At 39.3% G+C, this 15,380-nt stretch overlaps 1 protein-coding gene across 1 annotated transcript; it reads right to left on the bottom strand.

The window, feature by feature from the left end:
• Positions 1-331: 331 nt before the first annotated feature.
• Positions 332-11,905, bottom strand: LOC117577902 (probable basic-leucine zipper transcription factor Q). The gene is made up of 2 exons (XM_034262893.2): positions 11,519-11,905; positions 332-2,153 (listed from the first exon to the last, which is right to left on the bottom strand). The coding sequence occupies exon 2, from the start codon at positions 2,141-2,143 to the stop codon at positions 389-391; it is 1,755 nt and encodes a 584-aa protein (XP_034118784.1). The 5' UTR covers positions 2,144-2,153; positions 11,519-11,905; the 3' UTR covers positions 332-388.
• Between the last annotated feature and the right edge of the window lie 3,475 nt (positions 11,906-15,380).

The raw sequence follows: 15,380 nt of genomic DNA, 5'->3' as shown, positions 1-15,380 counted from the left end.
ATACTAAAATATACCGAACAATATAAAAACAAAATAGTGAATTAATCTACATGACAAATACTGAAATATGCCAAAATCTATATTGAGTATATCAATATACTATTACATTCAAAATATACCATACAATTGAAAACATACCTGATAGTCAACCAAAACATATCAACTCGATTCGCTTGATGCTGACGAAGAATTCACATACATATGGTATACTTTATCAAGTTAGAGATGCTTCCTTATAGATGCTGTCACAAATGTGTATAGTAAATAACTTGTATGCTAAAAAAAAAACACCTTAAATACATAAAAAAAAACGATCTTTTCATTAGCCAAGTGACTTCTTTATTGGGATGCAACACGAACACGAACACACAAAGTTGGGAGCCCGATCTTAATCGATCTGCGTGACGGAGGCCTCATCGTTGCTGGAGCAGCGGCTGCTCTCGCCATCGGTGCGATACTTGATGGAGTCAATGATCTCGACATCGATGTCCCGATCGTTCTGCAAGCTGTTGCTCTCGAGCAGAGCGCCAGCGGTGTCACTCGAACCGCGTCCCAGCGAATCATCGTCACACAAATCGGCACAAGCCGAAGCCGACTCCGACTTGGCATCGAGATCACAGCCACCGACAACACCAACACCGACAGCGGCCGCTGCCGCCGCCTCCTGTTGAGCGGCGAACTGACTGTAAAGTCGCGGCAGATGCTGCAGCATATAACTGGCGCCCGACTTGGACAAATTCGCTGCAGCGGCGGCGGCAGCAGCAGCTGCTGCTGCTGTGCTGGCTGCCGGTTGATTGTTCTCCTTGCTCTCGCCTAGATCATAGTACTTGGCATAGTGTTCGAACTTGCCCAGCGCAGCAGCCGGATTGTCGGTTAGACTGCTGTTGCCGCCGTTGGCGCACAGATTGATGGCATCGCTCTGCGCTGACTTCGGGATGGGGACTGTGAAGGCGGAGCCATGTCGCTGCTTGCTCAGCAGATTGTTGCTGCTCGACAAGTTGCTCGCAGCGGCTGCTGCTGCTGCTGAATCCTCTGCGGAGAGGAGAGCACCAGCAGCAGCTGCAGCGGTTGCTGACGCTGAGGTGGCGCTGCTGCTGTTGTTGCTGTTGGAGAGCGGCGAGACGTTCTCCTTCTTGCGGTCGTAGATGTGCCCCGAGACGCGCAGATCGATGAAGAAGTGCAGCGGATCGATGCCGTACGGTGCATACAACGGTGGATACCACACCGGGGGCGGGGGAGGCAACACCAGATCCTGTGGCGGCAACGACGCTGCTGGCGGCGTGTTGTCCTGCAGCGTGTTGTCGACGGCACCGCCCAATGCTGCTTTCACCAGCGGCTTTGTCTCCAGCTTTGTGTACGCGTACGGCGTGGGCGTAGGTGTGGGCGTGGCTGCTGACTTGTTGGTCAATTCGAGTGGCTTCTCAACCGTGGTTGTTGCCGTGCTGCTCACATGTTGCAGCTGTTGCTGTTGTTGTTGCTGCTGTTGCTGGTGATGCTGTTGATGTTGCTGCTGCTGCTGTTGTTGTTGCTGCTGCTGTTGATGTTGCTGTTTCTCCTCGGCATCGCGACGCTCACGCAGCTGCTCGTAGTAAGGACGATGCGACCACGAACGCTTCCTCGATCGTCGCACCAATGCCGCCTGCTGTTGCTGCTGTTGTTGTTGCTGCTGTTGTTGTTGCTGCTGTTGCTGTTGCTGCTGCTGCTGCAGTTGCAACACTCGCGCCGTCTCGTTGTTGCGCGTCTGCACCAGCGAGCGCAGCATATCGCTGAAGAAGTAATTGTTCGGACCCACGGGAGCCGAGTACAAATATGGGGGCGTGGCAGCCATAAGGCGGCTCACATAATCCTGATTGCGCAGCTCATGAATGTTGCTCTTCCGCGGCGTCAGTTGCTGTTGTCCTCCTGCTTGCTGTGACTGCTGCTGCTGTTGCTGTTGCTGTGGCTGCAGCGACTGTTGTCCCGTTGCAACTGTTGCCGCTGTTTGCTGAGCCGTTGGGGGCGTGCCAGCCACAGCGGCGTTGCCACTGGCGACAGTGTTGCTGTTGTTGTTGTTGTTGTTGTTGCCGTTGCCATTGTTACTATTGCCGTTGGCCGCGTGTGCATTGCTGCTGCTGCTGTTGCTGTTGCCGTTGGTGTCCTTCATGTTGCGACTGCTGCAAGCAGAAGAAGGTACAATAATTCCTTTAGCAAACAACTTGAAGTTGACTCAAGTTAGAGATGCGATCGTGTCACGTGACACGAAAAGCACGAATATTCAGACTTAAAAAAACAATCTTGAAATAAGATTTTAAGGTTGAAAAAAATCTTAAATCAAGCATTTTACGATGAAAAACATCATATCTTAAGATTAAAATCGTTTTTCAATTATGTTTTATTCTAGATTGAAAAGAAGATTGCAAATTTTGATTTAAGAACTTTTCGATCTTAAAAAAAAAAGGTTGTTTTTGTTTTGTAAAATGTTGGAATTCGCTTCCCTTGAAAAGAAAATCTTATTTCCGATGTTGTTTCTGTTAGCTCAGTAAGTAGAGATTATCATCTTGAATTTTAAGATTGGGCATCCTAGAATGTTTGTAGAATTTTGATCTTGATTTAAAAATAAACCTTCTTGGTTACATTTTAACATCAAATAATCTAGATTCAAGATTTTATTCTTGATTTTAACACGATTTTTATTTCTTTTTTATAATTTTAGGTCAAATAAGATTCAAATTTTGAACGTAAAACATATTTAAACCAAAGTGCACAAAAAAACAATTTGAAATTGAAAATTAGCTGGCAAAGAAACATTTGTGATAAACTTAAACATTGGTTTGTGATGTACTTAAATTTCAATTTGATTGTCCTTTCATTAACTCAACTAAATGTGATTGAAGCACGAGCATCTCTAACTCAAATGCCAGCAAGACAGAAAGAAGCATTGTTATTGTCATTGGTTGGATTTAGTTGAAGTTTTCAGATTTCAGTTTTCAATTTGGTTACAGCTTAGTTTTGTGTTTAACTTTCGTTCTGCTGTTGACTTGAATAAGACGTTGTTCAAGATTTATGTCCATATTTGCATTGTCTTCGTTAACGTCTTCATCTCGACTCTGTGTTCTCTGTTCTCTGTTCAATGCTGTGCACGCCTCCTGCCACAGCAACAACAACAGCAACAGCAACACAGCGACAGCGACTGCAACATGCCTCATTCTACAACTAGTGTTGAATGCCACAGCAGCAGAGGAGTCTACCTTTTACATGCACACTCGACTTTCTATTCATTTTCCGTCTAATGGCAATTAAAAGTGATTTCTCATTCGCCCAGCTGGCGCTAGTCTGTGTGTACTCAGGCGTTGCTCCTCAAACAGCAAGGACTCTTAATGTCCCAAGCAGGAGAAAAAAGGATTACTGCTGCGAATAATAGCGTTTACTTTTTTAATTATCCTACAATTCCTCATACACATTTGCATTAGTGTTTTAATAGTTTTACAAACTTACTATTTAAAACATATATTTAATAAATATCTCAATACTGATAGTCCATCATATTTACAGCCTTAATTCGAATAGTGCTTTAACAATTATAATAGCACTATAATAGTTTACAGTCCATAAAGTTTACTAATTCTTTAAACATATTTTAATTGCATTTTCTTTTCGATTTATTTAGCTGGACCATCAGTTAAAAAGTTAACGAATACTATTATAAATTATTATTCAAAAATTCCATTAAAAAACCCAGTAATAATGAAAAATTTTTATAATACTTAAAGGTCAATACGTTCACCTAATGTTTGCTTCGATTCTGCAAAAAGCGACGCTCTGTTTAAGTTAATATTTGGTTGGGTAATAATATTTGATAACGTAAATGTGAAAAGATTGTAAAGTTCAACACGCTCTTGATTTATCAGCCTCTTTTTTGTTTGTTTTATTTGCAAAAAAGTTCAATAGGTTAACAATTAACATGCGACTTAAGAGCGCATTTGCATTTAACAGCGATCTGCCTAATTAGTGTTTGCGTAGATTCTGGAAAAAGCATCGCTCTGTTAAAGTTAAATTCCGACTTAACAGTTCATTCTGCTAATTGCGTCGCTATGCTAAAGTTAACATGCGATTTAACAGCGATCTACCTAATTAGTATTGGCATAGCTTCTGCAAAAAGCTTCGGCCTGTTAAAGTTAATATTTGGTTCAGCAGTAGCCACCAAAACAATTATGAGATAACATAAATGTACAGAAATTGTAAGGCGGAAACACGCTCTTAATTTATCAGCCCCTGCTATTAATAGCTATAGAAAATGCTGAATAGCTTATCAGTTAACATGCGACTAAACAGAGCATTTCTATTTAACAGCGATCTGCCTAATTAACATAGTATTTGCTTAGCTTCTGCAAAAAGCGTCGCTCTGTTAAAGTTAGCTTGCGACTTAACAGCTCATTCTGCTAATTGCGTCGCTATGCTAAAGTTAACAAGCGATTTAACAGGGCATTTTCATTTAACAGCGCTCTGCCTAATTAGTGTTTGCATAGCTTATGCAAGCGTCCCTCTGTTAAAGTTAACAGCGCACTTGCATTTAACAGCGCTCTGCCTAATTAGTATTTGCATAGCTTCTGCAAGCGTCCCTCTGTTAAAGTTAACAGCGTATTTGTATTTAACAGCGATCAACAACACTAAAAACTGGGGTTTTAGATGCACTTTAAAATTATCGCAGCTCTTTTGTTAGCTGACTCAAAAAGGGAAGGGGTAATGCCTGCCTGCCTGCCTGGCTGCCTGCTGAGGCACGTCACGTGTGTCACTCGCATAATTTGCATAAAAAAACAAGACGACATAAAAACACACAAGCAGACACACACACGCACACACAGAGGCACAATCATGGACACACCTCACAGTCACAGCCACAGTCACAGTCTGTTAATAAGCTTACATGATGCGCCAAATTCCAGCAAATTAAATGTTTCAACAGCTGCCAACTCCGTCTGTCCCCAGTTCCCGTTCATAATGTCGCACTCACACCGATTCACACTCACACACACACCCACACATTTGAAGAGAGTGAGGGAAACAAACTCAATTGTTATGTTCGCCTGCCAAACTGTTGAGGCACTTGACGCCGTCGACGTCGCTGTTGCTGCGGTGTTGCTGCGGTGTTGCTGCGGTGTGGCAACGCACGCAGTTGCCCGTATCCTGTCGCTGTCAATTCTAAACGCCCCACCACAAACACCTCTCACCCCCGCTAGAGACAGCACAACTGGTCTATGGCAAAACTCGTCTTGTTGCTCTTTCATTTTCGCATCTAACAAAAAAGGAGCAAACAAAAAAAAAAACAAGTAAGAAAGCTACAGTCGAGTGTACTCGACTGTGAGATACCCGCTACCCATTTTGAATAAAGGCAAAATATTGCGGAATCATTTTCAAAATATACCGAAAATACTAAAAAAATACTAAAAATATACCAAATGGTATATTTGGTATATCGATATGGTACCACATTCAAAATATACCATAGACGTCACAATATACCAGATTGTCAGCCAAAGCAACTAAGAGCCCTAGTAAGTAGGCGTTTTTGCCCATACAAAAGTATTTCTTTAATAACTTCGATAATTTTTATCTGATCGTAACTAAATTTTCAGGAATCATAACTACTATATATTGTATATACCAAAATTCGTAACTCTAGCTTTAAAATTACGCTTGTTATTCGATTTTTTTTATTTACAGGGGCGGAAGTGGGCGTGGCATAAATTTGAAACAAACTTGATCTGCGTGCAAACATAACAAATGCTGTCGAAAAAAAAATTATAGCTCTATCTCTCGTAGTCTCTGAGATCTAGGTGTTCATACGGACAGACGGACAGACGGACGGACAGACTGACGGACATGGCTAGATCGTCTCGGCTGTTGACGCTGATCAAGAATATATATACTTTATAGGGTCGGAGATGCCTCCTTCTACCTGTTACATATAATACATTTCCTGCCGGCACAAAGTTATAATACCCTTCTACCCTATGGGTAGCGGGTATAAAAAATGAAAATGAGAAGTGGGGAAAAGTTTTTAACAAACCGTCGCCGCTGTTTGCTGTCGAGGCTGTTGCTGTTGTCATCTTGTTGTTGGTTTAATTTCTCAATTTTTTCCCATTTTATTGTTTTTTCATTTCGTTGTAAAAATATAAAAGTTTTTAACAGTCGTCGTCAGGCGGCGTCGAGTGGAGGAGGAGGTGCGGAAGGGGGAGGAGGGGAAGAGCACACACAAATTGGCTGCGTTCCGTTAGTTGATTTGCATTTTTTGGCAACATCAGCAGCAGCAGAAGCAACAGTAAAAGAAGAATCATTTCTGACAAAGTTGAAATTAGATTATGCTAATTAAGGCGTGGCGCCGTCCACTATAATATTCTCCCTCCCCTCCCCTTCCCTCCCCACCCCCTGGATTAACTGATGGATTGGCTGCGGCAGCGCTTTAATTGCCACAGTTGCTGGCAGCATTTTATATTCAATCAGCAGCTGCTGCTGTCGGCAAGCGAATGCTGCTAATTTTTATGGCCACGTCAACAAAGAAGTTAGCCAACGTCTTCTTAACTTTTGTGCCGAGATTAATGCGCGGCAGCTGTGGTAAAAGTGCAACAAACCAAGTTGCAACTTCGTCATGTTTATCTTGGGGCAAATAAAACTAGAAACTTTCTTGGAGCAGAGTTTGTGGCTGTGGTTGCTGTGGTTGTTGTGGTTGCTGGTGGTGCTTAACGCTGTCAACGATTGCAGCGAGGCCACTTTTGATTGATACCGCCAGCCATAAATCAAAGCAACCCCCGGACAACCCTCAACTGAACTCTTGTTTTCCTGGCCACTCTATAACTCTATTCAGATTCAGATGAGCTCCTGTTGCGTGGTTGCTTCGACACTCACACACACACACACACATACACTTTCACTTGACTAGCACTTTGCGGAAAACAACCTTATAACATAATTACAGCATATCAAACAAGGCTTAGCCAGACGGCACACTCAACTCAACCCAACTCAACCCAACTCGATTCAACTCGATTCAACTCAGTTCGAAAGACTGAGAGGTGAGAGGTCATTCCATCTTCCAAAACGAAGCGATACAACCCTTACATACATACTCGTAAAAGGGCGCTGAATCTGAATAACACTAACTGAAGTCCAACCAAGGGCACTACAATTACATTCCACTGGGAGCTACGAGTTAGAACTCTAAGCGTAATTGAAAAGCTGCAGCTTTGATGCTTCTCAACAAAGTGACATGAAAAAGATATAGAAATAGAAATAGAAATAGAAATAGATATAGAAATATAAATATAAATAGAAATATGAATAGAAATAGAAATTGAAATAGAAATATAAATAGAAATATGAATAGAAATAGTAATAGAAATAGAAATAGAAATAAAAAAAAAGATATAGATATAGAAATAGAAATAGAAGTAGAAATAGAAATAGAAATATAAATAGAAATATAAATATACATAGAAATACAAATAGAAATAGATATAGAAATAGAAATATAAATTGAAATATAAATATAAATAGAAGTAAAAATAGAAACAGAAATAGAAATAGAAAAATAAATAGAAATAGAAATAGAAATAAATATATAGAATCTTACATTTGTTTTTTGCTTAAAAATACGAACTATATACAACATAGATTAAAATATAATTTTAATTGGGTCTTATGTTTTTTAACTAGCTGAAAGCCTTCGCTGTCATTGCTTTATCCTATTGATATTGATGTTAGTATTAATTATACCCGCTACCCATAGGGTAGAAGGGTATTATAACTTTGTGCCGGCAGGAAATGTATGTAACAGGTAGAAGGAGGCATCTCCGACCCTATAAAGTATATATATTCTTGATCAGCGTCAACAGCCGAGACGATATAGCCATGTCCGTCTGTCCGTCTGTGTGTCTGTCCGTCTGTCCGTCTGTCCGTATGAACACCTAGATCTCAGAGACTATAAGAGATAGAGCTATAATTTTTTTTCGACAGCATTTGTTATGTTTGCACGCAGATCAAGTTTGTTTCAAATTTTTGCCACGCCCACTTCCGCCCCCGCAAATCAAAAAAATCGAATAACAAGCGTAATTTTAAAGCTAGAGTTGTCAATTTTGGTTTATACAATAATAACTATAGTAGTTATTATTCCTGAAAATTTGGTTGCGATCAGATAAAAATTGTGGAAGTTATTAAAGAAATACTTTTGTATGGGCAAACACGCCTACTTACTAGGGGTCTTAGTTGCTTTAGATGACAATCTGGTATATTGTGCCGTCTATGGTATATTTTGAATGCGGTACTATATCAATATACCAAATATAGTATTTGGTATATTTTTAGTATTTTTGCAGTATATTTGGTATATTTTGAGAAAAATATCGCAAATTATATTTCTTTTATTCAAAATGGGTAGCGGGTATCTCACAGTCGAGTGCACTCGACTGTAGCTTTCTTACTTGTTTTAATTATAACTAACCTTTTAAATAAATAAATAAATAACTTTTAAATGCGGACTATACACAATACATTTTTATAGTAAATAGAAATTTCATTAATTTGAAGAAAGTTTAAAATTCAATTTCGAAGTACAGCAAAGTAATCAAAATTAAAAATTCTATTTAAATTTGCTATGTTATGTTATATATTGGAAGCCATAATTCAGTTTTTTGAATAAACAAATATGAGACACTTGCAGTTGATTGTCTTCTAAAAGCTATTTGAATATATACTATTAATCAAAACTGAAATAATAAATCATAACTTTGAAGGTCTGTCAATTGTTTATAAGTTTTCGATTAAAAATACATAAAGAGATAGTCTTTGTCAGTGGTTATATTTTATTTTCTCAAAGCTAATTTAGTTATGGTGATCTTTTAATAAAACAGAAATCGTTCCGCCTCAAAAATACGTGAATCATACAATATGATTCATATAATATGATTCATAGATTTTTACATTTTTGTTAATTTATAAGAAATTTTATTAAAATTTTACTAAATTAATAGAATATTTGCTAAAGTATTAGATCAAAGTTTGCGTTTGTTTTCATACTTGCTACCCATAGTTTAAAAGAATATTATAACTTTGTTTCTGCTGGAAATATAACTGACGGAAGCAGTCATTTCCGACATCATAAATATATATATTCCTGATCAGCGTCAACAGCCGAGATTATACAGCTATCCGTCTATCCGCTTGTCCATCCGTCTATATGAACACTTAGATCTGAGAGACTATACGAAATAGAGCAATACTTTTTTTTGCCACTTCCACTTCCGCTCTCGGAAATCGACAATAACAAGCGTAATTTTTAAGCTATAGCGACAATTGTACACACAATAATAACTATTGTATTTATAATTCCTGTAGTACCATATCGATACACCAAATATAGCTTTCGATATATTTTAATGCGTTCATACTTGTTATAGTAATTAGTTGATAAAGGTAATTAATCCTTGAAATAAATACTTCATTAATAATAAAAAAATCAAGTCGAAAATGATATAGAATTAAAAATTAAAGAATATTATTTAAAAACTGTGTAAATTGTGTATTAGATTTTCTATTTTTATAATTTTTGTAAAACACAAATCAAAACCTAATTAAGAATACATGTTTAAAAAACTTCAAACTGAAGTATTCTTAAAATCAATCAATCCAATGATTTTATATTTCATAAGACTGGTAGTAAACTGTCATATACAACGTCTTTATATATCTATCGGTAACAGAATTGTAAACATAAATTCAGTATTATATCTTCTTAAGCAGCTGAGGTTTTTTAAGTAAGGCGCTCAACATTTGAAGTACTGAGAATGTGATGACAATTTGCTGTGGCCGTTTTTCATATTTTCCATAACTGCTAACCGTCTAAGCCCTTGTTCAACTTTCCCCCAAATAGCACCCAAACACACACACGCACACACACGCACACATGTAAACACGCAGAAACATATAGAGTCATCCACTTACATGGAGATGGACATGTTGTTGTGGTCGTGGTGTTAACGTTACAACGTTTGACTGCGAATTAAAATAATGTGCCACTTGTGGCTCTTTTGGCATGTGTGTGTGAGAAGCGGACCAGGACGCAGGACCTGCCGCAGGACTCGAGCACACAACTCCCCCCTCCGGACTCGCTGGCAACTCGCATTTAACTCCGACTCCAACTCCAACTCCATGGCCATGTCCTCATCGTGTGAGCCAACACATGGGAGAGGCAACAACACATCGTTACCCTAATCGAATTTGATTTGAACCCTTTTCGAGGACATTTCACTGAGATTGATGTGCGTGTTGTGTATGTGTGTGTGTGTGTGTGTGTGTGTGTGTGTGTCGACTGCAATCCCTGACGCTTGGCTGCACCTTCGTGCGTATGAGTTATGCTTAAATAATTTTGCAGTTTATGCGCTTTGTTTGCACTCAACTTGTGGATTGAGTTTCGGGCTCTTTTGCCAGGGTTCAGCTTGATAGACTCGCTCGCTCCTGTGTTGAGGGTTCAGTTCAGGGAGTTCAGTGGTTGCTCGCGGCACAACCTCAACAAAGTGCCAAACACTGCGGCACTTTGTCCACTTAAGTTACGAGTTACGATGCTCACAATTGAAATGGTCCCAAGCGGACGAACTTAATCCTTCCAGCTCAATCCTGAATTTGTTTTGGACTATATCAGACTGGGCTTACATTTGCACATATTATTAACATTATTGTGTGAGTCAATTCTATAGAAATTGCGATGAACAGAACTACATAAAATTGTAGCATACTTTTTGGGGCAACGTAATAAGTTCATAAAAATTGAAAACAAAAAAAGTTTTCATGATTTCTGATCAATTAACTTTATAGGTTTGGAAATAATGAAATGATAATTAAAAGTTAAAGCGAAAACAATACTTAATTAAGTTATTATTATTAGTAAGAATGTTTTGAAGATAAAGCGAAAATAATACGAAATTTAAAATTGAAGAATATTATTTAAAAATAACAATTTGCTTCTATGAACAACTAAGGTAATAATCTATACAATGTTTATCTTTTCTATTACATGTTTGTTTATGTTCTTCCAAAATAAATGTAGGATATTCAGTAAACTTCTTAATTGCGATTTCTAAACTTCATTATACACAATTTTAATATTAATATAATGTCTACTTGTTACAGCTGTAATATCATAAATAGGCATATTATGAGCTACATATTTAAAGTATTAATGGATTCAGTAAACACTTTGCACTATGGAAAATATGTGGAATCGCTTAAGATATATTAAACACAATAAATAAATATCACTTTTCAATGTTATTGTGAAAAAAATTAAATATAAAAAGTTATTCCTTTTATAATAATCAAATAAATTTGCGATGATTTCAAAAATACAAATAATCATATCAAAACCGTTTTATATTTGACAGATCTTTACATTTCTTTATCTATATGGAAATCTGTTTAAACTCTGTTTCAGTTGTGTTAACAATAAATCCGTAAGCACCATTATAGATATTAAATATTAAAAATATCTTACTTTGGATGTAAAGTAGTCTTCTTATTTCAATTTTATGTCTCCGCAATTATGTTTCTTTATTCAATTGATAATCCTCGATCATTGACACACACTCACATTTAATTGATACCGATTGTTTATTCTTTTCGGGTTCACAAAGTATTATTCACTATAGCAAAACAAAAAAAAATTAATAAAAAAAATTGGAATATTCGGCTGTAAAGTACGGAACTACAGCACGCTGTTTGAGACACAATTCGAAAGGGAGTCAAAGATACTTTGAGAGCTGAGTACTGAGTGCTGAATGGTGAACTGCCGTCGATGACAGTTAAAAATCAAATGAAATGAACGCCCGCCTGGCATGCGGCACTCACTCAGTGAGTCAGTGAGGACGTCGCAGGATACGCAGCGCATGGCGCACGGCAACGTTAACGAATCTGAATCCGAATCCGAATGCGAATCCGTTTTGCCACTAGACGCGAGTCCTTAGCCCGAGCCAACTCGAGCATTCGGCACGGTTTTAAAATTATGAATTTGTTGTTGAAAATGAAACGAGGCATAAGCAACAGCAGCCGACGGTTGCCGCTAACTTGGGTGGGTGTTGCTGCTGTTGCTGCTTCTGATGCTGTTGCTGCTGATGTTGGTGGTGCGCAGCAGCAGTTGGAACACAGCGAACACTGGCAAAGTGTTAAGCCAATGCGTCGACAATCGAGCCACCCTCGTGTTCGTTGCATGCAACACAAAGCAATTGCAGTCGACGCACGAAAGCTTTTGCGAATTAGCAGCTGAGAAAGGCTTAGCTTAGCAGATCGGTATAAGCCATGCAGTGTTGCCACATTTCAGTGCATCTCTTTATATTGTCGATTTAGCATAAATGTTGACTTATCTATCTTAACTTATTTCTCAGCACATTTTCATTCAAATTTATTTCTACAAATTGCATTTTGGCAAAGTCATCGTGTGCAACGTTATCAAATTTCATTTGGTTATGTTCACATTAGCATGCACTGTTGCCGCACTTCATTACAACTTATTATTGCCGACCGACGCTGCGGTTGCGGTTGCGGCTGCCTGTGTGTTGTTTTCCGAGCGAGAACAAAAGACGCTTATGAAAATGGTAATAGGAATTGGGATTGTGGGGAAATGGAAATGGGCAACGTGTTGCTAAAATAGACCCACAGACTGGCAATTGTGTGGGCGGTCCATAAGCTTATAATTTCTATTACAATAAAGGCGTGCGGTAGCGAGTATGTTGAGCTGCCTTTTCTTGTTTTTGTTTTTTTTTTTTTTGTTATGTGTTTGCCATTTTTTTTTTTCGTTTTAATGAATATGCAAAGCGGCTGCCTGTTTGCGACTTCATTAGCGGCACCCCCGAAAGGACGATTGCAGTCGCTGAAGCGATGGTGTTGCTGATGTTGCTGCTGTTGGTGTTGCCAAGCAATTGCAATGTGTAAGTGTGTGTGTGTGTGTGTGTGTGTGTGTGTGTGTGTGTGTGTGTGAATGAGAGTGGGGTATTCACATCCGCATTCATGACGTTTCTTTCTTTTCGCCATGTGCGTTGCTTGATGCTGCTGCTGATGTTGGTGTTGTTGTTGCTGCTGCTTTTCTGGATTTGTTTGGAAATAAATACTGTGTTAGCTGTTTGCTGTTTGCCAGTCGTTGAGTGCGTTGTTAGAAAGATATACACACCTCCCCACATTTACACAATTCCCTACCTCTATGCCACACTTCCCCCCCCCCCCCCACACACACTCCGTTCGTTGTCTGCGCTGCACATCAAACGTCAGAGCAACAACGAGCAACCAGCAACCAGCAACGAGCAACAGTCACAGTCGCAGCGCGTCAGCTCGGAAGGAAGCTGTTGCCAGTGCGGCGCATTGTCTACTGTACCACCCCATAACTGCCACCCCCACCCCCCACCTCACACCTCACACCTCCAACCTTCCATCACGCTCACGTCACATTCCCCACCACATTTGCCTATTCCTCAGAGTGGCAACATTGCACAAAGGCTGTGAATGTTTACACTTTGGATTTGATGCTGGTCGTCGCATTTTTTTTTTTTTTTTTTGCCAACTTTTTTTCTATATGAAATTTTGTTTGGTTTGCTCTGCTTTTAAATGTGTTTTCGGTTAACGGTTGTTATGGCAATGCTGCGGGAATGGGTGGAGCCGTGTAACAGCGGCTGTTGCCATTGCAGGGCATTGGGGGATTCGAGGATTGAGACGGAGGATTGGACGGGGGAGGCGTACGAGTATCTCTGGCAGACACTGTGGTAATGCGACAATGCGGCAAAGCTGCATGCACATTTTTTTAAGTGAAATACAATCCGCTTGCAACTGATTCCTCAACATGACAGCGTATAAATTTCACAGCGCAATGTTGCCAAATTTCTTTGTTACCATGATCTGTGTCATCCCCATCGGATATTTGTATATCAATTAGTTGATAGAGCTGTATTCTTTCTTCTTGAAATATCAAATAGTTGAAGATAAGAATTTACTTAGTCATTCTTTATTAACTAACTTAATTTTAATTCCTATTTTTACTACATAAAGCCAAGCAACGTTGCCAAACTTCAAACCGCCGTTGCCAAATTTACCAGCGCTTCCATTTTATTAAATAAGGTGACATATTTACAATATAATTATTGTCTTTATGAAAATCCCATGACTGTCATTTGTAATAATTTATTTTATTTTATTATTAATTTAATAAAATGGAACTTAAGTTTCACTCAACTGAATCAGTAATCCATAGTTCTAATTCTAATCTAATCTTTATAAATTGCTGTCAGTCCTGGTAGCACTCTTATATTACCACTGCATTGTCTGACTCGTCAAGCGAAGTTCCTAAATCTGTGTTTTATTTTAGAAGGAAACGGCTAGTAGAGTAGAGTTTTTTCACTTTCCACCAACTGTCTCCGTTCAACTGTCGATAGGTGTTCCACCTGACGTCGTTCTGCACTTATTCGTACACGGTGAGAAAAAACGGCGACTTGAAAATTAAAACTGAAAAATTAAATTGAAGAATTTACTGAACTTTGAAACTTTGCAGTTAGTATTATTGAATCGAGAACTAGTAAACGAGTATTGTCAATATTTTTCATTCTTTGTAGTAAGTGATTAATAATAAATATTTAGTACATACTTATTCCAAAATTAAGCTGAGCTCAAGAAGTTTCGTTTGCTAATCATAATATCAACACATTCATTTTTTTTTCTCTGTGCAGCAAGTACGAGAATATATCTCTCATCTGTAGATAGTTTGCAGTGCGCGCAATGTCTCCACATACTACATATGGCACACAATTTGTGCCACTTAAGTGTTGCGCATCCATTTCCGCTTAGGCGGCGACCACACTTCCACCTCCACCTCCCCCTTCCCCACCTTCTTCAGCAGTCAGTGTCCCATCTATGTTGGCAAGACTTCTATGAAGCAGAAGAGAACGTAACCACAGCGAACAACTCGTCGCAGCCACATTATCCTGGCCTTTATTTTTTTCAATTTTCACTCGAGCGTTGATTGAAATGTTCAACGAACGAACGACACACACACACAGCCACACACACACACCAACACACTGCTAGGGATGGGGATGAAGGACTAAAGATAGGGCATAGGTATGGGAATTGAGGACATGCAGCAGCCGGCAGCAGTCAGGATGAAGGACGAAACAAGGCAGCCAGAAAGAGACCTGCGCTGCGCTGAGCATTATGACTAAATTGGAATGGTAAGGGTAAGAGGCAATAGAATGAGAATGCCAAGGGAATGGGAATGGGCATGAGAACGGGATGGAGGTGTGGGTGTGGGGGTGGGGGTGGGTGGTGTTCTCGTTGGGTGGTTGGTTGGTTGCTTGGATAACTGGTTGAGTGCGGGGTGC

This window comes from Drosophila albomicans, chromosome X, assembly GCF_009650485.2.
Source record: "Drosophila albomicans strain 15112-1751.03 chromosome X, ASM965048v2, whole genome shotgun sequence".
Taxonomy (NCBI): Eukaryota; Metazoa; Arthropoda; class Insecta; order Diptera; family Drosophilidae; genus Drosophila; species Drosophila albomicans.
The sequence above is the reverse complement of the archived record's forward strand: the minus strand, read 5'-3'. Positions and strand labels throughout refer to the sequence as shown.

Coding starts and splice junctions, on each gene's coding strand:
- LOC117577902 (XM_034262893.2), bottom strand. CDS start 2,143: ATGAAGGACACCAACGGCAACAGCAACAGCAGCAGCAGCAATGCACAC.